Raw genomic sequence first — 27,006 nt, forward strand, 5'->3', positions numbered from 1 at the left:
GTATATACAGGATATATAAAGAGGGTGACGTAACAACAGGGAAAGTCCACTTTCCAATAGAGTAGTGACTTCATGTTAAGACATTGTTACAAAGGGTTTACAGGAAATACCGTATTGACATGGCAGTCTTAAATAACGAAAGTGAAACTGAGAAGCAATCAGTTTCATATATATATCCAGGCAAGACAAGGTATGTACGTGGATGGTTATTTTCAATATTAATGGTGATGATTTCTGAACGGTTCTAACTGTCAAGTTTATCAACAGTAAGATGACATTTATAGTTGCTGCACGGTCTTAATAGCTGGATGTCTGATTGCTAGCAAGAACCGATAATCATCTGTGGATTCATGTCTGAGTGCTTGGGTGAGTGCTCTGTTGCGATGAGGAGAATAAGCATTGTTATGATACTGTTTTACTACAGTTATAGTTACTTGTATGTCTACACTGTAGCAAAGCGAGAGCAAGAGTATGGTTGCAAAACTCCACTTTCCCAAAATTCAGAGGTTTTGCAGAAATCCTTTTGGGAAAGCTACAAAAATTTGGCAAACCCTAAACAACCCTAACCACCAGTGGTGACCCATTATTCAGGGCAGGTGTTTTTAGCTCCACATTTTTAGCAACAAAAAAAAAAATATATATATATATTATTTGTTTTTTTCTTGGGGGGCTTGCCTGTTTGCATGTTATTTTGGTATTAATACGTTTCACATTTCAGTTTGTAAACAATGTCAAAAAAAAAAAAAAAAACATTCAGTTAATAAAGCTGCATACACACATGGTCTCTTTTTTGTTTTCTTGAGTAAGGCAGCTCCAAAACGCAGGTATTTCAGCCAAGCTCAGTGCTTTCTGTGGTGGTGGGGCGAGCCAGCAGAAAATAGGAGCGTTGCGCCGTGATTGGCTGAGTGTTCTGTCACTCATTGGCACAGTACGTCATCGCCAAGTTTATGTCCTTAGTAAGGGTAGACATCCAGAATTTCAGCCTTTTGGGTCCTGGTCATCGACCACAGATAAAATGATGTCAAATCACGTTATATCTACAGTAGCTTTGATTGGACTCAACATCTTATTTTCAAAGTCTTAGTTAGCAGTCAACATCATGAATCAAGTCGACAATCTCCTGGCAAATCCTTTTTAATCCTTGTCATATGAAGAGAAATAATGAAGAGATATTCTAGATAAAACATATCGGTGCTCATCGGCCATTGGACATAAAGATTTCACAACAAGTTGGAAATGTTGCACCCTCGACAACCACTGTGATTATTATTTGACCCTGCTGGTCATCTATGAACATTTGAACATCTTGGCCATGTTCTGTTATAATCTCCAGCCAGAAGAGGACTGGCCACCCCTCATAACCTGGTTCCTCTCTAGGTTTCTTCCTAGGTTCCGGCCTTTCTAGGGAGTTTTTCCTAGCCACCGTGCTTCTACACCTGCATTGCTTGCTGTTTGAGGTTTTAGGCTGGGTTTCTGTACAGCACCTTGTGACATCAGCTGATGTAGACAGGCTTTATAAATACATTTGATTGATTGATTTATACGCCCCGTTTACTTATCCTACGGTTCTGACTTGTTGTACAGAGTACACTGTAAGAACGGCCCATGTTCTGAATTCCGTCGCTGTACATTTCAAAAGTGCTGAACAAATATTTATATTGACTAACGTTACGTCCATCGTCGCTCGCTCATTAATGTCTTAATCGAAATTACGGATTGCCTCTTATGCCATAGTTTGTACAGTACATTTCAATTGTCAGTAGAAACCACATTTGTTTAAGCAAGTCAGCCATATCAGCTATGTTTTTTTTAAAGGCAGTAAATGAGGCTGAATGAACTGTTTCGCTGCCAGACAAGGCTCTGCTGAAAGGCAGGTGTAGCAGTGGTAAGGTGTTGGGACTGCTGTTGGGACAGCTTTATGGAGGCCCTAACAGTTTGTGGGCATAGTTTGTTACCGTTATAGTGCAATTAATTTATTGTTTAGTGTTGTGGTTTTGATGGCATGCATCCCACAAAGATTTACATGCTAAAATTGCCACTGCTAACCACCATATGAAAATCCCCACTCCATCTCCTGCAAGGTTCAAGTTGCGTCTTTGCCTTTGCTGTGTTGGCGGTGTATGTTTACATGTTGTGTAGCTTCAGGCCATCATACTGAGCAAAACTGTCAAAGATGGAGGTGTTACTTTGTTGCCTTCATCTTTTGAGGTAAACTTTCCCCATAATAACTTTCCCTGGTTGCCCAACAGTGATTGAGCCCTCGGGCCATGTAAGTAATGCCATTACAAAACGGCTGCCTCAGCACCCCAGAAAACATGTCCACATTGACACGATGTGGGCCTAATGCGGGCTAAAATATTGGCCACACGTAGGCTGCCAACATTGGGTTAATGCACTTTTTCTATTTAATAGGAATTTATTTTAATTATTTTTTTACAATTTAATTAAATGTCTGTATCAGAAACACAATTAAGTTGTTGCTATTATACATGTATTTTTACAAGAGAAACTTAAGTTTTTCATACGTGTCTTTATAAATAATGGGGCCAATATGTGACATTGAGATCAACATTTTAAAATGGTTTCAAACTAAAAATATATATAATTATGCAGTTCCACATACAGTACCAGTCAAAAGTTTGGGCACACCTACTCATTCCAGGGTTTGTCTTTATTTTTTACTATTTTCTACATTGTAGAATAATAATGAAGACATCAAAACTATGAAATAACACGTATGGAATCATGTAGTAACCCCAAAACAGTGTTAAACCAATCAAAATATATTTTTGATTTAGATTCTTCACAGTAGCCAACCTTTACCTTGATGACAGCTTTGCACATTCTTGGCATTCTCTCAACCAGCTTCATGAGGTAGTCACCTGGAATTAACAGCTGTGCCGCTCAACACAAAGCTCTCTCTGTTGATGAGTGTATCTCAGCCTGTCACCTAGAGCTCTGTTCAGCAACAAACCTCGTTCTGAGAGGGAGTCAAGCCCTGCTGGCTGCTGTTGAGCTTGTTGAAACCAGTTTCTGACAGGTTGTGAAAGTCAATAACAGCATGTTAGTTTACTTTTCAGATACACACACTTTGAAGTTGTTCAAAGCAGCGCCGTCCAGAAAGATAAGTTGAGCTGGCGTGTGTGCCGCATGGAACGACAGAGTGACAGAATGTTTCAGGTTTCATTTTAGCAGCATGACTCTCGATGCCTATTGAAAGGGATGTTTAGTGAACTCCACCTACTTTCTAAGAACTACAGCTAAGACAATAGTGGAACAGTTGCCGGATAAAGAGTGTTTGCTTTGGGTAAGAATGGAGTGAAAACTTCCTCTTTGCCGTTTACTTACACCAATGTAATGGACTTTGACTAAGGGTCATTGCCAGGTCAACTGACACGGTGCTTATGGTCCTACTGGTCAGTTTTTGGTAGATGTTTGTGTGTTCAAATCTAAGTTTATTGATCACATACTCAGATTAGCAGATGTTTTAGCAGGTGCAGTGAAATTCTTATGTTGCTAGTTCCAATAATGCAGTAGAGTTTCTTGCAAATACAATATAAATACACAAATAATCAAACCAATCTAAACAAGCAATAGAGAGATAATCCAGAGTACACGGAACAAAAATATAAACAATGTGTGAAATGTTGGTCCCATGTTTCATGAGCTGGAAGAAAAGATCCCAGAAATGTTTCATATGCACAAAAAGCTTCCCTAAAAAGTTGTGCACAAATTTGTTTACATCCCTTTTAGTGAGCATTTCTCCTTTGCCATGATAATCCATCCATCTGACAGGTGTGGCATGTCAAGGAGCTGATTAAACAGCATGATAATTACACAGGTGCATCTTGTGCTGGGGACAATAAAAGGCCACTCTAAAAATGTGCAGTTTATTCATAACACAATGCCACAGATGTCTCAAGTTTTGAGGGAGCGTGCAATTGACATGCTGACTGCAGGAATGTCCACCAGAGCTGTGCCAGAGAATTTAATGCTAATTTCTCTACCATAAGCCGACACCAACGTCATTTTAGAGAATTTGGCAGTACGTCCAACCGGCCTCAGGGATGAGGAGTATTTCTGTCTGTAATAAAGCCTTTTGTGGAGAAGAAAAAACAAATTCTGATTGGCTGGGCATGGCGCCCCAGTGTGTGTGAAGTAAGAAATCACATGGAAAACGTGGTAAACAAATTCGTTTTTTTTTTTTAACAGATTAATTTGTGTAAGACATTTCATAATTCTTGTATCTAAACCAAAGTAGATCATTTTATAGATAAGCTTCAATATGAGGTTCTAACCTAGCATGAAAGTGCATCCTTGTAACTGTGTGGCTAAAGAAGCAAAGTGTTTTCCTTGGGGTAAGTTGAGCCAATGGTCGAGCCAACGGCAAGATGAGTTAAAAGTGTTTTCTTCCCAGGTGTAATGCAAGACATTATCACTGGGATAGGAGGTAACAACAGGGCCTGGCCTGTGTAACGTTTGTGTTATTGTAGCTGTTAAGCCTCTGTTAAAAGATGCTTAAAATACAACAAATATAAATTGTAATTGTGTTGAATTGTGTTTGGGAAATAAAGATAGACATGGTTTTAAAAAGGAAGTATTTAATTTAGTACATACATTTTTTGTAAAAAAAACAATTTGTTTGGGCCAAGCTGTTTTCAAAACTAATGTTTATATGAATTCGGATTATTTCCATGGATACACAACACCTTGAAATATATGTAGAAATCTTTGTTTTCCTTGATGGAATGATGCTGAATGTAAAAATGGTGTATGTAAAAACAAAAATAAACTTACCCCACTCTCCCCTATGTACAGTACTAGGTATACTAGGATGAGCTATGTCAAGAATATAGTACATGTGCATACACAGTGAGTAAACAACAGTACATAAACAGAACGTGAGGTGACCCGCGTTCAATGAATATATACTTGGGACATTAGTCTAAGGGTGCAGGGCTGACTACCGGGCAAGTGATGGCTTTTCAACAGTTTGACTGAACAGTCCAATCCATTAGAGTGAAGGAGTACATACTTTGTTGAGAAGGGTAGCGAATCAGACCGCAGCCAACAAGTTTCACCACTCATCAACCTGTCGCGCTTTTTACTTGCCTCCTTCAGGAACCAATCTAAGCTCAAAAAAAGACGTTTAAACCCCAGTGGAGTGCCGTTGTCATCGATTAGGGCATACTTGATGTTTGTCCTGGCATTTTTTGTTTTGGTTGCCTACGTCAGGGAGATATTCGTAGATAATAAATGACACTGCTGATGCGAGCAGCCAGCCGCTCTCCTGGGAGATGGCTTCAGCCTCAGGCCCACAAATGGTGTGGGAACATTGATGGAGCAGGGCGGCCATTTTCTCATCAGCAGCATCCCTGGGAGGAAACAGCTCATCATAATAGGATGTTCATCAATCCTGAAGGGTAATACTTGTATTAGGTGCTATGAAAGGGGCTAACGATCTGACCGACGCTTTGTTAAAAGGAATCTTGTGTGTCTCGCAGCCGTAACGAGCTACTTTCCAGTGGTGACTGGTGGAGATGATCAGAGCAGCGTGTTGGTGGAGTGAGTAGTGGTGAAAGTCATTTGCGGGTGGCTGGCTTGGGGAGTCTTTGAGAGAGGCGACACGTGGTCAACTATTCAAAGTTGGTATCCAGGTTTCCAGAAAAAGTTGAAACCATTGTTCTTTAGCAAAATTAGACTCAACTGTATATCAAAGAAATAAGAAAGTGTAGACCCACTACAGACACACACATTGACCAAACACCAACACCTAATTGGACTGTGTTACAAAAAAGCGGTGTTTCCTGTGGTAATACAGTACTTTGATACAGAGAAGAGAGGCATGTCTGCTCCTGTCTGTTGTCATCAAAAGAGGAACCGTCTGTCTCACTAGTCCTTGGTCATGTCTACACTTGATACTTACATGTGACTTCTGCTCTCAGAATACGAAGTTCGCATTGAAAAGACTGGTCTAAACGCACAAAAGTCGCTTTGTTGTCTGATTGTAATCTGGGATGCATTGTGTATGGATTTCTCCTCTGTCTGGATGCAATAAGGCTACCAAAAGCGCATACAGTGGGCAAACGTCATCAGCACTCCTCCCACAAATCTCAGAAAACGTGTTTTGGGGCCCGAGAGGCACCCTTTCATCATAACGTTGGAAGAAATACATTCTTAGCCTGTGAGGAACATGTTTGCTGGCCTGAAATGCTAGCCGATAAGCTAATATTAAGAAAAACTAGAGTTATGCTAACCCGTTTGCAATCCCTTTAGCGTTGCTTGCTAGCTTGATACAGTAGTTAGCTAGCTAGTTAGCTACAGTAGTTAGCTGGCTAGTTAGCTACAGCCTATTTAGCCTATTCCAGTTTGAAGAATGCATACTGGCATTTGAATATAGTGTGGGAAAAGGTAATCCGGACACAGTAGACACATTTAGATGTAGATGCATTCGGAATGCAATGATCAGAACTCTAATCAGAATACTAAAGCTGAATGAACGGTTAAGTCCAGACGTCTCTTTCTTATTTGAAAGTAAAAATGAACTTCTTCTGCACTCACTCCTCCCTCTGTAGTGTAGACTCCTCCAGCTCTGAACACGTTCCCGTTCCCTCCCAGTCTCCCTTTCTCCTCCCTAACAACATCTGTAGGGGTGAAATCAGAGTGTAGCGTACAGAATGCCCCGAGGAGTATCATGGAAGAGTGTTCTCTTTACTGCACCATTAGGCCATATTTTATGGGTGAGATTTATGGGTGAAATGGCAGTCATCTTCCCAGGTTAGTAATTTGTAGATTGTGTGCGATGCCAGCAAGTGTCGAAAAAGAGTGCGGGCACTGATTCAAATGACATTTGTAATTGGGAGTAACGTTTATGTCAAAAGCTCTCCTTCCTGCCAAATGTTTACTATAAGAAGATGGCTTATGAACCTGAGAGGATACATAACGTGTAGTATGTATATTGAAGAAATGGACTCGGACAGACTGTAAGATAGGAACAGGACTGTTGCTGCTACCATGGCACATCGGTCAGAATGCAAATGAAGTGGAGAAGGTTTAGGGGTCACACACACACACACACACGGGGGGGACTTGTAAGTAGGCAGGTCGGAGGTGGGTAACAAGGATGTGGTGGTCTGGAAGAAGGACACAAAAGGGAAACATTAGGAACACAACATAAAAAGGTGCAGGCATGACAAAGTAGTGCCAGGTGACGATTACAGGAAACGGGACAAACTAAGGAGGCTTCCAGGACTAAACATAAAAAGGGCATTAGCATTATCAAACTGAGCACATGGCTATATAAAAGAGATAACATAGGGCAAAGTTAAGGCAGCATATGCGCATAGTATCTCCAACAACAATAACTAGGCACTTACTTAAAATGACCCATTAGTCGTGCTCAGGTAGAGGCATGCTGCTAATATGAGGGAACAGAGGAGTGAAAAAGGGAGAGGAGAGGTGATTAAGGGAGTGCGAACAGGTGTGGAGGGAAGGTGGCCTGGGGTAATTGGAAGCAATTGGAGTACATGATCCTTCACAACATACTGTATGTAAAGTAATAAAATTATCAATTAGAAAACATCAGTTTGAAATTGGCTGTTTTGACTATGGACATGTCTCCTAGCTGTGACTAAAGTTTTGTGTATTGCTAACAGCTGATGAGGGGGTGTGAACTAAAGCATTTTAGAGGAAAATACATTTCATGGCCAAGGATTCTCTTGCCGAGTTGTTATAATGATCATAATCTTATAATTGAGGAGAAATATCCACTTTAGAGCTTGGGCAATAAAAAGACCACTTTCTTCTATTAGCTATGATTACATGAAGTGGACATTGAGTGTTGCTCATCGCCCCCGGGTCAGTATTTTAGCCGTGGGAATTTGCGCTGCAATAAATCATAATATCATAAAACCACCTCCAGCGTCATCTGAACAGCATTTATATCCAGGAACGAAGCCAGAACTAGGGCTATGGCTGTGACCAATATGGCACCTGTATAGGTTTCCTGTATAGGTTTGTCCTGTGTGGCTCAGTTGGTAGAGCATGGAGCTTGCAATATCAGGGTTGTCGGTTTGATTCCCACAGGGGACCAGTATGAAAAAATTATGAACATTTATGAACTCACTACTTTAAGTCGCTCTGGAGAAGAGCGTCTGCTAAATTACTAAAATCTAAAATAGTGCACTACTTTTAAGAGCCCTATAGTCAAATAGGGAATTGGGTGCTATTTCCAACACACCTATGTTTGACTCAGACCAGAGGGACCAACATATCAAGCCAGCAGGTAGATTAAACAAAGTGCAGGCAAACACTATGGGCTATAATCCTCTACCTCAGCAAACACTGTCCCTGGGTTTGGGCATGGCTGTGCATCGTAGCAGGTAGCTAATGTTGTTTTTGAGCCAGATTAGCGTCCCTGATTCCAACGGAACGTGTCCCTGATCTCCGGCTAGCTCATTTTGCGAGGGATAACCCTCCTTCAAACACGAGTTTAACACTGGGATCCTACATCAAAGCTTCACTGTGTATGTTTGCTTCACATCAAAGCTTCACTGTGTGTGCGTGTGTGTGTGTATGGATGCATGCGTCTGGGATAATATGTGGGCAAACATAGAAGCCGTTTACAATCTAGAGAGGAGACAAAGGAAAACGAGCGTCTCTGAGATGTAATCCCCTCTAATCTATGGAGGAGAGGCCAACGACGGAGCTAACTCTGATTAGAGAGAAAGCGGGATGACTTCAGTGGGACGAGTACAACCTGGTTAGAATCGATGAGTCCTCCTCATATCACTTCAAGGCTGGAGAGCCGAAGTGAAGTGGTCACGATGACGCTAATAATATCGCACTTGGATTTCTCAAGTCTAGTGGCAAAACTTTGAAGTGATAGTTCACTCCAACGTAAGCCCTCAAAACGTGGCCAAATGTCGAGTTGAGCCCACATCCCGGACCGTCTGTTGTGTTGGTTCCAGCTATGTTTTTCAATTCCAAATGAGTGGTGAAAGATCGGATTCGCCTTAAATCACATGAAGGTTGAGGCATGTAGCTCGTTCTACACACCAGATGCCAGGGGATGTGCACCAATATCAATATTGGACTGCTTCTGAGGTCTGAAAGAATCTCGCAAACTTTGATCTCCATGTGGACAAAATTGTGCGGAATGACACATCAGTGCATCAAAGGCACAAAATGCCAGCCACCTCTAGGTGAGAGCCACCTAGATTTCCATGAACTGTTCATGATTAGAAAATCAATACAGTGGCATTTCAAATATGAGGCCTGATACCCTTAGCAATTAGTCAGTCTGATGAAAGAGAGTAGTCTGATGAAAGAGAGACAGCAATTTGAGCCGGTCACCTGGTCCTAGCAACATTTATTAGGCCATTTCTTTTGGCAACAATCATTTCAAAGCTATATAGGCAATCCGTATAGGCAGATACGTCTCTTGGCTGCTGTGTTGGCTATGGTCCAGCTAATCATCATTGTGTGCGACTTAGGGCTTTGTTATTCCAGTGATGGTCAGTTGTAAATGGTTTGATGAAACCATAACGATGAGGCCACAGATGGCGGGGTTAACTTAATCGAGTGCCATTCAGTCTCTTTATGGTCGTACAGTGTCTGTAGCGTCGCTAACGGCCCTAGGCTAACTACTGTGACAATGCGGCTTTTATATCAATCTATATATCGCCATCCAGTTTATGACAACGGTGTTAATTCCAATCAAAAATGTATTAAGTGGAGCGATATAACCTTCAATGACAGCTAGAGACTGTGAATGGATCAATGGTCCCATGGACAGATAACAATGGGAATTTGACAATGATTATGAATCTCTATGCATTATATATCCACAGAAGAATCAAATGTATACTGAACAAAAATAGAAATGCAATGATTTTACTGAGTTACAGTTCATATAATGAAATCCGTCAATTGAAATAAATTCCCTAGGCCCTGATCTATGGACTGGGCAGGGACACAGCCATTGGTGGGCCTTGGGAGTCAGGCCCAGCCAATCAAAATGAGTTTTCCCCCCCAAAAGGGCTTTATTACAGACAGAAACCAAGGTGGCCAGGTGCACGGTGTTTCCTCCGACACATTGGTGCGGCTGGCTTCCGGGTTGGATGCTCGCTGTGTTAAGAAGCAGTGCGGCTTGGTTGGGTTGTGTATCGGAGGACGTCCACTTCGCTGACCTTCAACACTGGGGCCCCACACGGGTGTGTGCTAAGCCCTCACCTGTACTCCCTGTTCACCCACGACTGTGTGGCCATGCACGCCTCCAACTCAATCATCAAGTTTGCAGACGACACAACAGTAGTGGGCTTGATCACCAACGATGACGAGACAGCCTACAGGGAGGAGGTGAGGGCACCCGGAGTGTGGTGTCAGGAAAACAACGTCTCACTCAACATAAAAAAAACGAAGGAGATGATCATTCAGGAATTCACACTTCAGGAAACAGCAGAGGCAGCAGCCGTCTATCCACATCGAAGGGGCCGCAGTGGAGAAGGTGAGAAAGTTAAGTTCCTGTGCCTACACATCACAGACAAACTGAAATGGTCCACCCACACAGACAGTGTGGTGAAGAAGGTGCAACAGCGCCTCTTCTACCTCAGAAGGCTGAAGAAATTTGGCTTGTCACCTAAAACCCTGACAAACGTTTGCTACCTACATTGAGACCCAATCACTGGACACTAATAAATGGATCACTAGTCACTTTAAAACAATGCCACTCTAAATAATGCCACTTTAATAATGTCTACATATCTTACATTACTCCTATCCTCTATATATATATATATATATATATATATATATATATATATATATATATATATACTGTATTTTATACCATCTACTGCACCTTGCCTATGCCGCTCGGCCATCGCTCATCCATATACTTATATGTACATATTCTCATTCACCCCTTTAGATGTGTATATTAGGTAGTTGTTGGGAAATTGTGAGATTACTTGTTAGATATTACTGCACTGTTAGAACTAGAAGCACACGCATTTCGCTACACTCACATATGGTTAGCAGATGTTAATGCATGTGACTAATAAACATTTTATTTGATATGCCACGCTTGTCAGGTGGAAGGATTATCTTGGCAAAGGAGAAATGTTCACTTACAGGGACGTAAACAAATTTGTGCACAACATTTTTAGAGAAATATGCTTTGTGTGTGTATGGAACATTTCTGTGATCTTTTATTTCAGCTTATGAAACATGAGACCAACATTTCTCATGTTGCTTTGATATTTTTGTTCAGTATAATATTTAATGAAGTCTCAGGTCAACTGTAAATGACAGGGATAGACATGATTATGATACTAATTCATATAACCGAAAGACGGATGTAAGTGTAAGTTCAATAGCAAGTGACATGGATAGAAAGTTTTCAGGCTGCCCCGTTTGCCAGTTGGCCTCTCCTGTCTAACTGTCTTCACTGGGTTTTCACTGTTCAGCTTAACACCAACTCTTAGTGGGACGTGTCCCCTTCTCCTCTGTCAGGAGAGACCGATAATCATAAATATCTCTTTTACACCCATTCAGGGATTCAGCTCCCCCTCCCCCTTGATGGAATGTTGAGTAGATGGCATTTTAGATGAAATAAGAAAACTTCACTAGGTCTTGAAAACAGATCAAAACAAAGAGCCCAATCTTAACCTATGGACATTTGGCAGTGACATCAAAAGAGAAACAACATCGAGAGGGTTTATGGTCCAAACAACCTCACAAAGCCTTTACAACTTCTGACAAAGATTGCATAATGCAGAAGTACATCGACCCATACTACCATTTTACCACTCCACTTTAATAACAAGGGAAAGATAGTCCTGCTGTTATACAGTACAGAATGATTGTGGCATTTCTATCTGACATGACAGAAATAACACAAGTCCTATACGTTTAGTGAGATTATGTCCATTCAAGCATGGCCATCAAGTGACAGTCAAATGAGAGGGAGCTCAGGCAAAAAATCACACTATTCCCTCTTCTACTCAACCCCCCTCTATGTCTGATCTGATTGCAGGTGCCTGTCCGCAGTCTCCGTGTGATCTCTGTCTTTATGCACTGTGGTACAGGCGCTGGGCTGCCATTACGATAAGGAGCGGCAGGATGGCTCGTAAAGCGGATTCATGACCGTCGCAATCAGAGGTTAACGTGTCCTCAAAGTTTAGGGGCTTAGAGACGGAGGGGCCTAAAGTTAGGGCCGATTGTCCCTTGGGGTCTTATGTGGTCGGCAAACGCATTAGTGATCCATACAAGCCCTAGAGGCCTAGTCCATTAGACCTGTGTCGCTAATGTATTTGTGTCCCTAGCTGGAGTTAACAAATGCCAAATCTGTCATTTCTCAGTGAAGGACGTGTGCGTGCATGGACAAAATGTACAGTATGTGCTTCTACGTACAGTGTGTGTCTCTGTGTTTGCATGCATGTACGCACACACACACACACTCTCCACAACCACGGTCCCTACTCTCTAGGGAATAAGATATGGGCCATGGCGTCAGGAGATTTATATTATTAATCAGGTTTACTTCAGAGATTATTCTCCTCTCAATGAAGGTATACAGTGCTTGCAGAAAGTATTCACACACTTTGACTTATTTCACATTTTGTTGTGTTACGGCCTGAATTGAAAATTGATTCAATTGAGATGTTGTGTCACTGCCCCACACACAACACCCCATAATGTCAAAGCGGAGTTATGTTTTTTTTTTTTTTTTTTTTTTTCAACCCCTTTGTTATGGCAAGCATAAATAAGTTCTGTAGTAAACATGTGCTTAACAAGTCACATTATAAACTGCATTGACTCACTCTGTGTGCAATAATGGTGTTTAACATGATTTTTTGAACGACTACCTAATCTTTGTACCCCACACATGCAATTATCTGTAATGTCCCTCAGTCGAGCTGTGAATTTCAAACAGATTCAACCACAAAGACCGGGGAAGTTTTCCAATGCCTTGCAAAGAAGAGCGCCTATTGGTAGATGGTAGCATGGCGAAGTTACTAATTACACTTTGGATGGTGTCTCAATACACCTGGTCACAACAAAGACACAGGCGTCCTTCCTAACTTAGTTACCGGAGAGGAAGGAAACTGCTAGGGAGTATTTTAAGGGAAAAATAAAGGAATCTTAGAGGAATCCCTGGCTCAGTCTGTTTTACAACAGACACTGAGACAAATTCACTTTCAGCAGGACAATAACCTGTTTTGACTTAAATTGAGTTGAATCGACTTGAAAATGGCTATCTAGCAATGATCAACAACCAACCTGACAGAGCTTATATTATTATGTATTTTTTTTACAATAATGTGAAAACGTACAATCCAGGTGTGCAAAGCTCTTAAAGACTCACCCAGAAAGACTCACAGCTGTAGTCACTGTCAAAGTTGATTCTACATTTGTTGACTCAGGGGTGTGAATACTTATGGAAGTGAGATATTTCATTGCCAATAAATTTGCGAACATTTATAAAAACATGTTTTCAATGTGTCATTATGGGGCATTGTGTGTAGATAATTTTTTTTTTTTTTAAATTGAATTCAGGCTGTAAAACAACAAAATGTGGAATAAGTCAAGGGGTATGAATCCTTTTGAAGGCACTGTATATGAATGGACAAAGCCATCGATCACGTGATACCATTCATTCATATGTGAAGATTCAATAGCGCATTGAAGACAAATTAAGTCGCTTAAAGGTGAACTGCACGTACCTATTATGAATGTGTTTCTTCCTCATTAAGAAATGCAGTGGCCATTCCATTACTGAAGCCCAAATGAGAGTTGTCTTTAGGGTGTAGTTTAATGTGGGTGTTTATTGTCTTTATTTATTGTCCATTCAATCACAACAAACAAACAAAGGCAGTAGTGAGAAACGTAGTGACAGCGAGGTAAGCAAAGCTAGCTTTGCTATGGAGAGAGGTTTTGAAGTTGAGGACGTGTTCCACCCTGACTGACTTACCATCTCAAGATGATCTGCTAATTCAGTTATATACCGTATGTAGGCTAAAGCCTTCGCAGACCTTGTGCTTAACCAACCTGACAGCAGCTAGCTAGCATAGCTTGGGGATAGCTGAAGCTGGCTAGCCTATCTAGCTAGCTGATATTTCTGTCAAATCACAGTTATGCCAAGATGGCAAGAAGTACAAGTGTCTGGAATGTGTTTCATGAGACCCTCGTTATACAACACCTTACTACGAAAGTAACTTGCAACTTGAAGTTATATTATGTAATGTAAAGACATGTTACCGTGGAAATTATATCAACAGCTGCGAGTTGAATGCCCAGTCTTCAGTCAGCACAGCTTTCAACATAACTAGCTAGTTTTGTCTCGTCTTGAACTCATATACCTAAAGGTCTAGACTTTATGTGGACATTGCACAAACATGGCTAGCTTGAATGTAACTACATTTATCAACAACAATTGATGGGTGTGTTTGTGTTACAAAGACAGCCTATTTACAGCAGAAAATGTTTCATCATATTGATTTGCTTATAAACACAGTACGCCTACACTTTACCTAACAAAGGAAAATGAGTTGTGTGTAGAGTACAACCACAGATAGAACAAGGAGCATAAAAATATTTGGTAGAGCTTCAGCTGTTCCAGAACTAGCATGGCATTCTATACTATGTCTATGGTCTACTCTAAGGATTTGTCTGTCTAACCACACACTTACATGCACTGCTCTCTGGGTGAGGTTCTGTCTTGAAGTCTCCAGCGGGTGAAGAAGTCCCTTTCATCTATGCGATGTATTACAGGTTACGGACAGGTGCAGCCAGGTGGGAGGAGGGGTGGAGTGCACGAGACTACATTCTTTTTATGACATAGTTTGCCACAACGCATGGGTTCAGCAGGCAGAGTTCAATAACCCCGCTGTATCTACTGACCTAGCTTCCTCCAGGAGGAAGCTTTGAATCGGTCAGTAGATACAGAGTAATATGAGAAGAGTCCAATTGCTGAACTTCTGTCGATATTCTAAACAAAGTGTTCTGATAACTTTCAAGTTCGAGTGTAGAATAACCGCCTAATACTGTAGAAGCAGTGTCCTGCTAATATAACAATGTGCACACTTGACACTTGTCTTTCATCTTCTATTGTCATTCACAGCCGATACAGATACTGTACTTCTCAGCATTTTGTCTGGTGGTACATGTTAGTCATCATCCCTTTGTATAGTGTCCCATATAAGACAGTTCCACCCCATTATATTCAATAATAACAAAATGCGATGAAAAGTAATAGATGTGTCTTGTATAATTGTAATGCTGAGTGCAAGGTCTCTCCCAGTTCAGACATCTGTATCAATCTGTCTTTAAGTCAGGGGACTCCATGACAAACCATCTCTCTTGTCGGTCTTCATCGGTAGCAAAGCAAGGTAAGGTTGATACACACAGCACTACGTTATCAATGGCTGTTAGGCGAATTCCAAGACAGACAAATGATTTTATTGTGACGTATAGCCAGATCAAATGTGATCAACCTGAAGTGGGACTGGTGCCTGGCCACGTACTGCCTCAGCCTTCTGCTCCTGATATGGTAGGGGGGTTCCCACGACACTGCTGAACAACAAATTCACCAGGTTTTGTAAGTAGACTGTGAATTAAATTAAATATCATCAGTCAATAGACATAGAGCGAGAAAAACACATTTTCTCTAGTTTGGAAGTAATAATATTAATAGAGTGACTGTAAGCACAGAATAGATTCAGGCCAGTGACGCTGATGCTGTTACTATGCAACCAGCTGTGGCAGGTACCATCCTTCATTTATCTTTGCGCTAGAAAATACACAATAGAATTTCCTGAGAACAGGCATGTTGTTTTAGCACTAGTAGCAAACGAAGCCCCTGAATGCTGGCTAGCTGGTTCTAACCTAGCCCTTGATCATGACTCCCAGTTGTATTACAGTAAAGGCAGAATGCCGACAGGGTCTGAGTTATCGAGAACAAGTGCTAACCCAAACAACATGCCTGTTCTCATAAAAATAGCTAGCTACCTAACTTGCAAATCCGGGTTAGTTATCAATATCTTTGTCCGAGTTTAAATTAATTGGCTAGTTAGATAGCTAGCAGGGATCTTCTTAGCTAGCCCGTTTGAGTTGAAACATTATCGATAGCAAGCTGGCTAATGTTACATCCTATCAAACCTTATCGTCAGGCACAACGTTAGCTATGCAAATCTTCCTCTCTATGACATTACATCACATTACACATTAGGGAGGGACTATGTATTTAGCTAGATCACAGTATCATAGCTATCTAGCTAGCTCCTCACCACACACAGCCATAGTGTCGTACGTTTGTTGTATGTAATACATTCCTTGCCATCTTGCGAAACATTGTTGAACATGTTAGAAGTTTGCACCAACTTTATGGAAGCCAATTTTCACTATGCTGAGCAAGTGTCCATGCGTTGCAGGCTTGACAACATGTTCACAACACATGGCAGCTGGGGGCGGACCACACCTTGTTGTCTCTTTGCAAATTGGACATCATTAGCAAAAATGAGCATGTATATGTAAATAATCCATACCCAACCCATACTACTCATGACGCGCTCACTTCCAAATCTCGTTTTGGATGAGGCTGACTTTATGACAAAAATGATCTTATTTACATTTTGTAGTCAATTTTGACACTATAATTAATGTTTCTGACTCATATCGATGCTGCACAGGCCATTTATAACCAGTGAAGTTTGTTATAGGAGGCAGTTCCCCTTTATTAAGATGGCGTGTCATGGAGATATAACATGTGCAATTTGAGCTAGTCCAGGAAGTGACGTTTCAGGCTAGCTCAGTGCTGCCCCCTCATTGCGTAACTGAAGTTGAAGGCCGACAGGGGCACTGCAGGCTGCCATTAGTTACTCAATTATTCTTATAACTTCTTTCGTGTGCGATTTTAAAATAATCAGTTCAATGACATACATCTGGTATATTAGAAGCAGTTTTTGGTGCCACGATTGTCTTTGATTTTGTATTTTATTTACACAAAGACTTATCATGAAGATTGGCATTTTTCCATTCACTATAATGGGGGATCCTGTTTTCTGCAAACAATGCCTGCAGTACCACGGTCGCCCTTGAATTTCCGTGGCGTCAATGAGAAGGGGCAGAGGGCAAATCAAGCTCCATACCGCATCGCCGTGAGCCTCTCAACTTTTGTAACAATGCAGAGGGCTCTGTATAGCTCCGCATTGACATGATTGGTTGACGGTAGGTGGAGGCGCCCCCCCAAATGTCCCCTCATTCTTTCATTTGAATACAGTACAACTCATTTCCTTTAAATTAGCTTTCTTCTTTGAAGGGTTGTTTTCACACTTTTGTTTGAGTTCTTAGATGTTTGAAATCAACTCTTTCGTGATAAAAAAAAAGGTCTAAAAACAATCCTGAGTACAGTAACCTGCTGAGGAACTACTTTGGAAAGGGGCATACAGGACAAAATGCATATCAAGGACAAATGGTGAGAGGTACAACCAACTCTTTCTTGACCTACCACTCACTCCGTCACTTCTCCATGAAACAACAACAAAAAGTCCACTTTCCTTTCTTGAAGCTTTCCAGGCTTGTGGGGGTAGGAAATGTGGTGGGAGTTGGTCAACGTTCCATCTCATTTCAAAGATGCCCCAGTGCCCCCGAAGTGGACAAAGCGCCGAGAAAAGCTCCATGGACAGATGGAGGGATGGACAGATGGAATGGAGAGGGAGAACAGTTACTCGCTTGCCCTTTAGTTAATGGACCAGGCCTAAAAGCTCCTTCTCCTTTCAGCCGCTCAGAGGCAGCCAGAGTACAGAGGTCAGGCAGCCATGCAGGTCCCATGTAACAGCTCTCTGGCTGTGTAAGCTAACCATCCTATTGTATTATTGCTTTGTCCAGTCCTAAGAGAGAGAGAGACAGAGACAGAGAGACAGAGAGAGAGAGAGAGAGAGAGAGAGAGAGAGAGAGAGAGAGAGAGAGAGGGAGGGGACAGACATTAGAAGATCACTTAAGAAATTCAGCCAGAAAAAATGACCAAAAGCTCATTCATTGACCTGTCACTGCTCAGAGGAGCTGAGTTGGTCTGGTTTAAGAACAAAACTGTAGTTACACAGAGTTTGGAAAACTGTCCTCCAAACTATTGGTGACAACTTGGTGCCCATCAGAATTGTACATCTCAAACCAAGTTAGCTGAACTTTGCAGAAGATTTGTATAGCTTTGGCTTTAGTCATAATAGTCAGGGCCTAAGGAGTTGAATGACGATTGGTACTTTGGAGTGTACTTTTGACTTTGTCCCTCAGCACTCTGGCTCATGATATATGGGAGAAGTGTGATTCATACAGTAAGCTGACCTAGTACAAGCTTAAAACAGCCAGACAGGGATATGTCCAAAATGCCAAAAGGGGAGAAGGATGAGGCGGAAGGGCATAAAGTACGCGCTTGGTACCGATAGGCCGCTGTCGCCTCTGGTCTAGGATTACCACGGAAATGCGATCGTAAATCCACCTGACTAATCACCATGACGACGACCCAGAGTGCAGGAACTCAATCCACAGCCTCTCTCCCAGTGTGGAATTAGTGTCAACTTTCGAAAAAGTTAACTTAACGACTTTATGAACTACCTCGGCAAAGTCGCATGTGTCACCCACATTAGAGCTGGATCATTTTAGACACCATTATGGGGACAAAAACTCTGCGTTTTGGGGGTAATCTGGCCCAACAGAAATTAAGTATCGGATGAGTGTCGACAAGCTGTGAAAATAAACTGTAACTCAGTGTGTCGTGCCAGGGCGAGAGACAGAGATAGAAAGAGTCACCACATTCTGTCATTTGCAGGGAAACGGTTGTCTGAATGTGTGAAATGCAGTGTGGCGTCGTTGGCAAAGGTTTCCCGTTGTCGGTGGCAACAACACTTATTATTAGACTTCCTGTTTTATTCAAAGTTGCTCTTAGCACATTGCTTGTTTCCTATCACATAAGGTTGCCATGCTGGTGGCAGACCAAACAATTGAGCATTAAAATGAAGATGCACTGAGGAATATACACACTTATCAGAGGAGAGGCATCCAAGCAGCACATTGCTATATCAAAAAGGCCTAGTGTGTGGTACAGCACAAAAGGTCAGAGCACGGCAGAAAATCTCTTCGTCTCACGCTACCACCGTGTTCAATCTCAAATGTAAGCACTGGTAGTGGGCTGGTGATGAAGCAGAGAAGAGGCTCTCTGTTCTGCAGTGGTGTATTGTATTGTTTTGGTGGAGATGTAGCCTCCATGTTATTAAAGCCTGCAGCGTGTTCTATATCTTCGTTGTTGGCAGCTACTGCAGTGCTGATGTGGGAGGAGAACTGATGCCCCTAGAGCGGAGACAGTAAGCCTGAACACACACACACACACACAGACACACACACACAGACACACACACACACACACACACACACACACACACACACAGTAGACACATCCAAACACACGCGCGCGCGAGAGTACACCATACGCAGTACATACACAGACAGAAGAACTGCCACACACACACACAAGTCCAACAGAGAGGTCAGCCCTGTGGGTCAGACATCAGTGAGACCCTGCCAGGCTCCTCTCTCTTTGCCGTTGTCTCCCACCCTGAGGGGGTGTTCCACTAGAGGTCATCCACCACTGAGGGGTCAAGGTATAGTCAGAATTCAACCCGCATATTGAGTTGCCTCACACCCACAACACTCAAGGAACAGTTTGGGGGACCTGACCTGTTTCCTCAGAGTAGAACGGTTACAGCTTAAATACAAGCTCGGAGCAGGAGAAAGGCTTCTCAGGTACAGTGGTTAGTGATTTACTCAGTTTACAGAGTGCAAAACGCCCATGGACAGTGACGGGCACTTTGGAGTGATGAGCGTAGGTGTGTGTCACGCTAACGGAGAGGGTGATCGTTTTTTTTAAACTCAGGAAACAAAGTGGCATGAACACTCGCTAATGAAATCTCATCTGTCTAGCTGTGTGATAAAAGATGATTCAAGCTAAAAGGGTTCAAATGTGTTTTTGCAAACTCTCGAAAAACTTTTAGAACACACAATCTCAAAAGGTCCTATTAGTGCAGGATCATTTGCAGAACATCTGTGTTTTCACCCTTGTTCTACAACATTAATAAATGTATGAGTTACTTGAATATGCAGGCTGTAAAGATTCAGTCAAAACACCGTCATAAACTTTTTGCCAGGATTTGGCCAGGGTTGTTCCGGTTTTGGTCACTAGATGCCCCCATTGTGCTTTTTGACCCTTTTGTTTTCCCTTGTTCCCAGTTATTATTTGCACCTGTGCCACGTTTCCCCTGATTGTATTTAAACCCTTAGTTTTCCTCAGTTCTTTGCTCTGTGTTTGTATGTTAGCACCCAGCCCTAGTATGCTGTGATCTTTTGTTGCGCCAGTTGGACTCTCTTGTGGTACTCTGATTTTGTTCTTGTTTATTTATTTTTGATTATCTTTTGAGGCTTTTTTCTGCTGTACCTACCACCTCGTGGATTTACCTTTTTGACTTGGAGGATTACCTTTGTTCTCTTGGAATTACTTTTGACGGTGTGGATTTATTTTTGCCTGAAGAACTTTCCTTTTTACTTTATTAAAATACCGTCTCAAGTACTGCTGTGTCTGCCTCATCTTCTAGGTTCTGCCGACTATTAGTGGCTCAGTTTGCTAAGTGACTGTTTCTCACACCGGAGACCCGAGTTCGTAACCGGGTCCTGACACTTATTACCAAGTATACAGCGACATTCGATCCATTTGACCACGTCTAAGCGATGATATTAAAAAAAGTTAATACTGAAACCTATCAAGTGAAATCACTTCCTTCTCATGAATGAGCCAATCACGTGAGTGGGAGTGATATCTGCAACAACACTCTCACCCCTTCATGTTGGCACCCAATCAGAGCAACAGCTCCCATTACAACTTCATATGCTAGTTTCTCTTGACTTAGCATTAACTTATCACACTCTCTGTTACACACACGTTCTCTCACTCTTTCAGAAGAGCGGCAAGAGGTAGTTATGAGACACACCCTTCTCAGAGATAAGTACAGCAGCCACACAAAGCCTCCTTATTTAATCATTAACAACCTTGGTATGTAAAGAACCCTACAAGGAAATGGGAGGACTAATTTTAGCAGGGGCTCAGAAGGTATCAGACAGAGTTACTCAAAGAAGCAAGGGACAAGCACGTCTTCATATTGGGGTGAGTCAAGTTTGCTACTGTATCTGTCAGACCTATGTCACCAGCAATATAACTTATCTAGCTGTACAGTTAATGGCCCAGTGCAGTCAAAAACTTGATTGTCCTGTGTTTTATATAGACTGTATGTGTACGAAACACCTGCTCTTTCCATGACAAACTGACCAGGTGAAAGCTATGATCCCTTCCTGATGTCACTTGTTAATTAAATCCACTTCAAATCAGTGTAGATGAAGGGGAGGAGACAGGTTAAATAAGGATTTTTAAGCCTTGAGACAATTGAGACATGGATTGTGTATATGTGCCATTCAGAGAATAAATGGTCAAGACAAAAGATTTAAGTGCCTTTGAACAGGGTAGGTGGCAAGCACACCGGTTTGTGTCAAGAACTGCAACGCTGCTGGGATTTTCCCACTCAACAGTTTCACGGTCTACCACCCAAAGGACATCCAGCCAACTTGTCAAAACTATGGAGTGGGATGGAATTTTGGCCTTTCCATGGTGACAACATGTGGTAAATTAGTTAATAGACCAATAAGAAAGACTGTTCCAAACCTCTCTGCCAATAACAGCTAGTTTTCAGTTTCCCACTCAGAACACTCCCAGACATTCCTAGCAAAATTCTTGCTTGAGAAATTGTTCTTTGCTAAGAAGCTATTTTTGTTTATTGCTTTGAACTGAACAAATTGGAAGGACACATTTTACCTAAAGTATTTTAGGGAAATGATAAATGAGCCCCATTGAGCACAAATTAAGGCCAGTCTACACACCACATGAGGAACAGAGTTTTACTGTGTGTGTGTTGCAAATGTATTTCTTGCACTTGATGCATATGTACTGTGTCTTCCTGTCCTTCTTGGGTCCATACACATTATAGCACTTCTTCTTGTTGCTACATGCTGCAATCTACAATGATAAACACTTAGTTCAGCAATTTTACAAACATCTCACTCACATATAGTTGCAGCAGGCAAAGTCAGACAAACAGAGTCAGACACACACAAATGCAACAACATCACTCACCGTAACTTCCGGTATTGGAGTTGTTGGTTCTGTGGGTCGGGTGGATCGGGCATCTGCATCCTCCTCCTGAATCTTCCTCACGATGGCTGCATAAGCTGGGGTCCTTGGGATATGTTGCCTCCTCTGGATTTGAGGTCTTACCAATGCCTTTCCCTTACTCTTCGAGAAAGAGCCGTCTCTGCAGATTCCCTCTGTTCCAATCTGGGTTTAACGCGATCCAGATGACAAAGGCGTTGTATGCCGAGATGTCCAAGATGTTGAAGAATATTACAAGTGTCCAGCGTAGGGTTCTTCTTTTTCAGCTGTGGCCACAGATTCTCCCATCCCTATGCAGCGTACTCATGAGTACCAGATTTTTGCCTTTCTTTGTCACATAGGACACTAGGGACGTGTCGGCCGTGAACACAAACTTAGAGGAATTGATAGGACTGCTCCGTGTATTAAACAGCTGAGGTGGGAGCTCTGGCTTGTTTTTTTTTCGTATTGTTCCTTCCATCGCACGCTACCTCTTGAAGCTCCTGTCCCAGCTTGTGCAAAGTAAAAAAGTTATCGCATGTGATGTTGTGGCCCACATCCCTTGGCTCTTCTCAGGGGCTCCTCCATCTGGCTTCCCCGTGTACAGTCCCACGCATATGATGAAGCAGCATCACAGGCAGCCCAGATCTTGATTCCATATTTTGGGGGCTTAGGCGGTGTGTACTGCCTGAAGGGCAGTAACGTTGGGCCCAGGGTTGTAAAACAGGGGAAGGCGGTCCACCCACTTGTCCCACACTGACCTGATTGCAGCTAGCTTTTCTCTCTGCCACCGAGCTGGTCTGGTGTCTCAGTTATCAAAGCAGATAATCCTGGAGTTAATGTGGAAGTTTTCCGGAGACATTGTTGCACGGAAAAGTTCTCCGGCAGTTTCTGCATCCCACAGGGATTCTGTGGATTCCCCATTGGATCTGAAAACACCAGCAACGTTAAGAAACCCAAAGTATGCATGTAAATTAGTTTGGTTCATCTTCCATCTCTCAACAAACACGCCTTCCCTTCAAATGAGTGCAGTCCAGAATGATTTCCTGGATGGTGTCTGGGATGAACAGTTCAAAAGAAGACTATGTCCTGTACATGAGTAACCACCATCCGTGTCGGCCCTGGTCGCATCCATTTGCAGCCGTGCGGGGTGGCTCATTCCTTGGGCAAGAAGAGCATCCAATTTCATCCATATTTCTCCTCCTGCAGGCTGCTGATGAGCTGGTTGCTGACGGGCTGGTCCTGGGGGTTGGCTGAGGGTCAATCTCATCCTCTTCTTCCAACTCACTGTCAGATTCCGAAGTGAATTCTTCATCTTCCAAAGTGGAAGACGGTCCTTCCACACTAGCTTCTCTCTCTGCAAAAATGATTTCTAAAGCCCTCTGCCATACTGATTGATTGTGGTAAGGAGCCCCACATGCAAAGCTATTTATTTGTGTCCCTTCCCCAATTTGCACTTGGCTAGGGTAGATTGTGGGAAAATACTGCATTTTTACAATGTAATGAAATATATTGTAATAGCACTGTGCATGTTCCCACAAGACATTGTAGTTGCACACGCTACAAAGGGTGTGAGACAAGTGGGAGACAGCACCAATAAGCACCAATAACCTATCTGTCTCCCTGCCTATGTTGAAACAGCAGGCCCAGGGAGGAGGAAGACCGAGTGAAGGCACACAGTATTTTTTCTTTACATGTTTTCACCTACACACTTTTATTACCCTCAGGTCCAGTGGTCCCAAACACCACATATGTAATATACACTACCAGTCAAAGGTTTGGACACACCTACTCATTCCAGGGCTTCTTTTTTTGTGCTATTTTCTACATTGTAATAATAGTGAAGACATTAAAACGATGAAATAACACACAAAAGTGTTAAACAATTCAAAACAGATTTTATATTTGAGATTCTTCAAAGTAGCCACCCTTTGCCCTGACGACAGCTTAGTAGACATTGAAAATGGGTCCCACAGACCCGAGCGATACTGAGATAAACATGGGCTGCATTGGACCTTTAAGGAAAAACTATCGGTCTGTGAAGCAAAATATTACACAGTGCACTCCGCTTATAAGAACGATTTAAGACTCCAACGATTTAAGACTCCGTAGGACAGAAACATTCTGATTCAATGTACAGGTATTGGATCTTAATTTGAACCAGTTTGCTACAGCAGGAAAATGATCAAATACACTATGTTTTACATTTCTTGCAATGCAGGAAAGTTCTCCTGCAACAGGATCCTACATCTGTACGTCTCTTGTAAGGATCAATCAGTTAAATGAATAAGTGCACTGTGTTTGCAACAGGTGAAGGTGAATATCAGGTAGACTGGGTGAGAGTGACATAATAGTGTAACATGACCAATGTGTAACTTGTGTGCGTCTATAGGAGATCAAGTCAAGAGAAACAAGATGAACCTGCTCACCCAGCAAATGGTGATGCTTTGGCTCTCTGTTGCTCGCACACTCACAACAACAGGTAAGCAAATCAAGTTGAAACTTGACTTTTTTATAGGCACCTTGGTCCTCAAGTACCCCCAACAGTACACATTCTCATTGTAGCCCTGGACCAGCACAACCAGTCAATCAACAAGTTATCTTTACAAGCTGAAGTTTGTGACTTGCAGTACTAATACACAGCTGACCATAACTACACAGTTTCTGAAATTATATACTGTAGATGATTTGTATTTCATGTGGATGGGTCTTTGGTACTTGCCAATACAACAATGTAGCTTGGGCCCCCACACTAGTGGGCTCATAACACAAAATGGAATGGCTCGAGTCAGGAACGAGCATTAGTTGAGCACAGTCATTCCAAGAGAGCTAAGTGGAGAAACTAACTCCAATATCTCCTTAATCCACAGAGCTGGTGAAGCTAAGCACTGTTGACTCTGTCATTGTGCCATGTCACCAGCGTGTAACCCTCCGATGTGACATCACCACCTTCCAGGAGGGGCTGTCGATCAAACATCTGGCCTGGGTCCGCCAGGACGGCAAGCACCTGTGTGATGTTAACGGAACTGGAGTGACCGGGACCCACTCAGGGAGCACACCTAGTACCATGGAGTGTAGTTATACCCCACAGACACAGCTGACCCTGACTCTGCTGCAGGTACAGCCACTGGAGCGGGGAAAGTACTTGTGCAAGCTACGCTCCAATCAAGGAGTAAAGGAGGCCACTACAACGGTGGAGCTGCAAGGCGAGTGTCCTAGCCCATTCTCACTCGTGTAATACTGTCATAACCTAGACATCTGTCATGCATGTAGTCCAATGCCATTGACCAGAGGATGGTGGGAGGAGCTATAGGAAGACTGGCTCATTGTAATGGCTGGAATGGGATAAATGGAACGGTAGTCATGTTTGATTCTGTTCCATTAATTCCATTCCAGCCATTACGTTACAATGAGCCAGTCCTCCTATAGTGGACATAGCTAATGGACATTGCCTAACCACAGTAAAGGGACTTTACTGTGCCTCAACTGATCAAAATGTATGACTAATGGTGTCAGGGGGCTTACGGAACTGTATTGCACCATTTCAAGAACTCTCCAACCTCATCCATATTCTTTGTGTTTACATTTTTTTTTTTTGTTATCTGTTTCCATTCAGAGTGCTACAGGAAGGCCCAGCCCAGTGTCAGTGATGAGGGCCCAACCTGCACCTTCACTGGGGTCTACCCTGATGGAGAGGTGCACTGGTTCCAGGGACCCAACAACGTGACTGGGGACTCTACAATCAACACTAAACAAGTGGAAGATGGAGCGTCATTGACTATAACTAGTTCCCTGAAAAGAAAGACCGTCTCTGGGGAAGGGGCCTACAACTGCTCCCTGTGGATCCCCAGTACCGGAGCCTACCTGACCAGCAGCTTAGTGGTACCAGAGCATAGTAAAGCCAAGGTTGTGCAGCCCAATGCCAGTGGGGCAGGGTCCATTGGTCCTTTGTGGAAACCTTTTCTATTCCTCCTGAGTACGCTCTTCCTGGTGTGATGTCTGGAAAACAAACATTGACAAGCAAGTGGATCATTTAATAAGAATATGGAAGAGCCATTGTGTGAGGTTCCTTTCATGGTCCAAAGGTTTCCTTGGCTGCGTAGAACAAGGAAATGATAACCTGAGGCTGGTAACCTGGTGCAAATCAACCTATTGTGAACGCACCCTTGTTGGTCTGCCAGTGCCAGATGTTAATTAGATTGTTAATTAAAAACAGCAAACGGCAGTAGAAACAATAACAAAGCTTACTTCCTTCCCGTTTCGGTGAAAAGCTGAGGGATGGGGCTGGAGAAATGTAACCACTCTCAAATTCATAGACAGTGCTTTGGATGCATGGCCTGACCATCGATGATATCAAAATAATTAGTTTTAACAATGTTTTGAGGCTATATAGTGTTTTATTAAATTGGAGTTAAACAAGCTTCTGATGGGGTAAGACAGTTGCACTAAGCTCATGAGGCATTTATAAGTTATATTCTTCAAGAATGAATGTGTACATATATAACATTTTTAAAATGATGTAACAACTACTGATTGCCCCTTTAAGGGCGTGACCTTTTGTAGAAAAGCATTCCTGTTTGCGTTAATCAGAGAGATCCCCTTACTGTTCCGCGTGCTTTGGGCGGACAGGAGCGGTGGTTTAATTGGGTTGATTTTCTACGTTTGATTGAATGTGAGTTGTGCGAGAAACTTATTGTTAGTAATGATGTCTGTGAGGTGATATTCCTGCTTAGGATGGATGTAAATAAATGGCTGCGTCCTGA

General features: G+C 42.4%; 1 protein-coding gene across 4 annotated transcripts; it reads left to right on the forward strand.

Moving 5' to 3' along the window:
* LOC115103798 (uncharacterized) lies at window positions 1-27,006 on the forward strand. 4 transcript variants are annotated; one of them, XM_065006280.1, is made up of 5 exons: window positions 20,966-21,208; window positions 23,453-23,646; window positions 24,636-24,725; window positions 25,114-25,449; window positions 25,860-27,006. In XM_065006280.1, the coding sequence occupies exons 3-5, from the start codon at window positions 24,659-24,661 to the stop codon at window positions 26,237-26,239; spliced, it is 783 nt and encodes a 260-aa protein (XP_064862352.1). In that variant the 5' UTR covers window positions 20,966-21,208; window positions 23,453-23,646; window positions 24,636-24,658; the 3' UTR covers window positions 26,240-27,006. The 4 variants fall into 4 exon arrangements, with proteins under 4 accessions (XP_029480616.1, XP_064862352.1, XP_029480613.1 ...); XM_029624756.2 differs by lacking the exons at window positions 20,966-21,208; window positions 23,453-23,646 and adding an exon at window positions 1-190; XM_029624753.2 differs by lacking the exon at window positions 23,453-23,646 and having other exon boundaries at window positions 20,967-21,208.

The sequence above is a fragment of the Oncorhynchus nerka genome, linkage group LG21, assembly GCF_034236695.1.
Source record: "Oncorhynchus nerka isolate Pitt River linkage group LG21, Oner_Uvic_2.0, whole genome shotgun sequence".
Taxonomy (NCBI): domain Eukaryota; kingdom Metazoa; phylum Chordata; class Actinopteri; order Salmoniformes; family Salmonidae; genus Oncorhynchus; species Oncorhynchus nerka.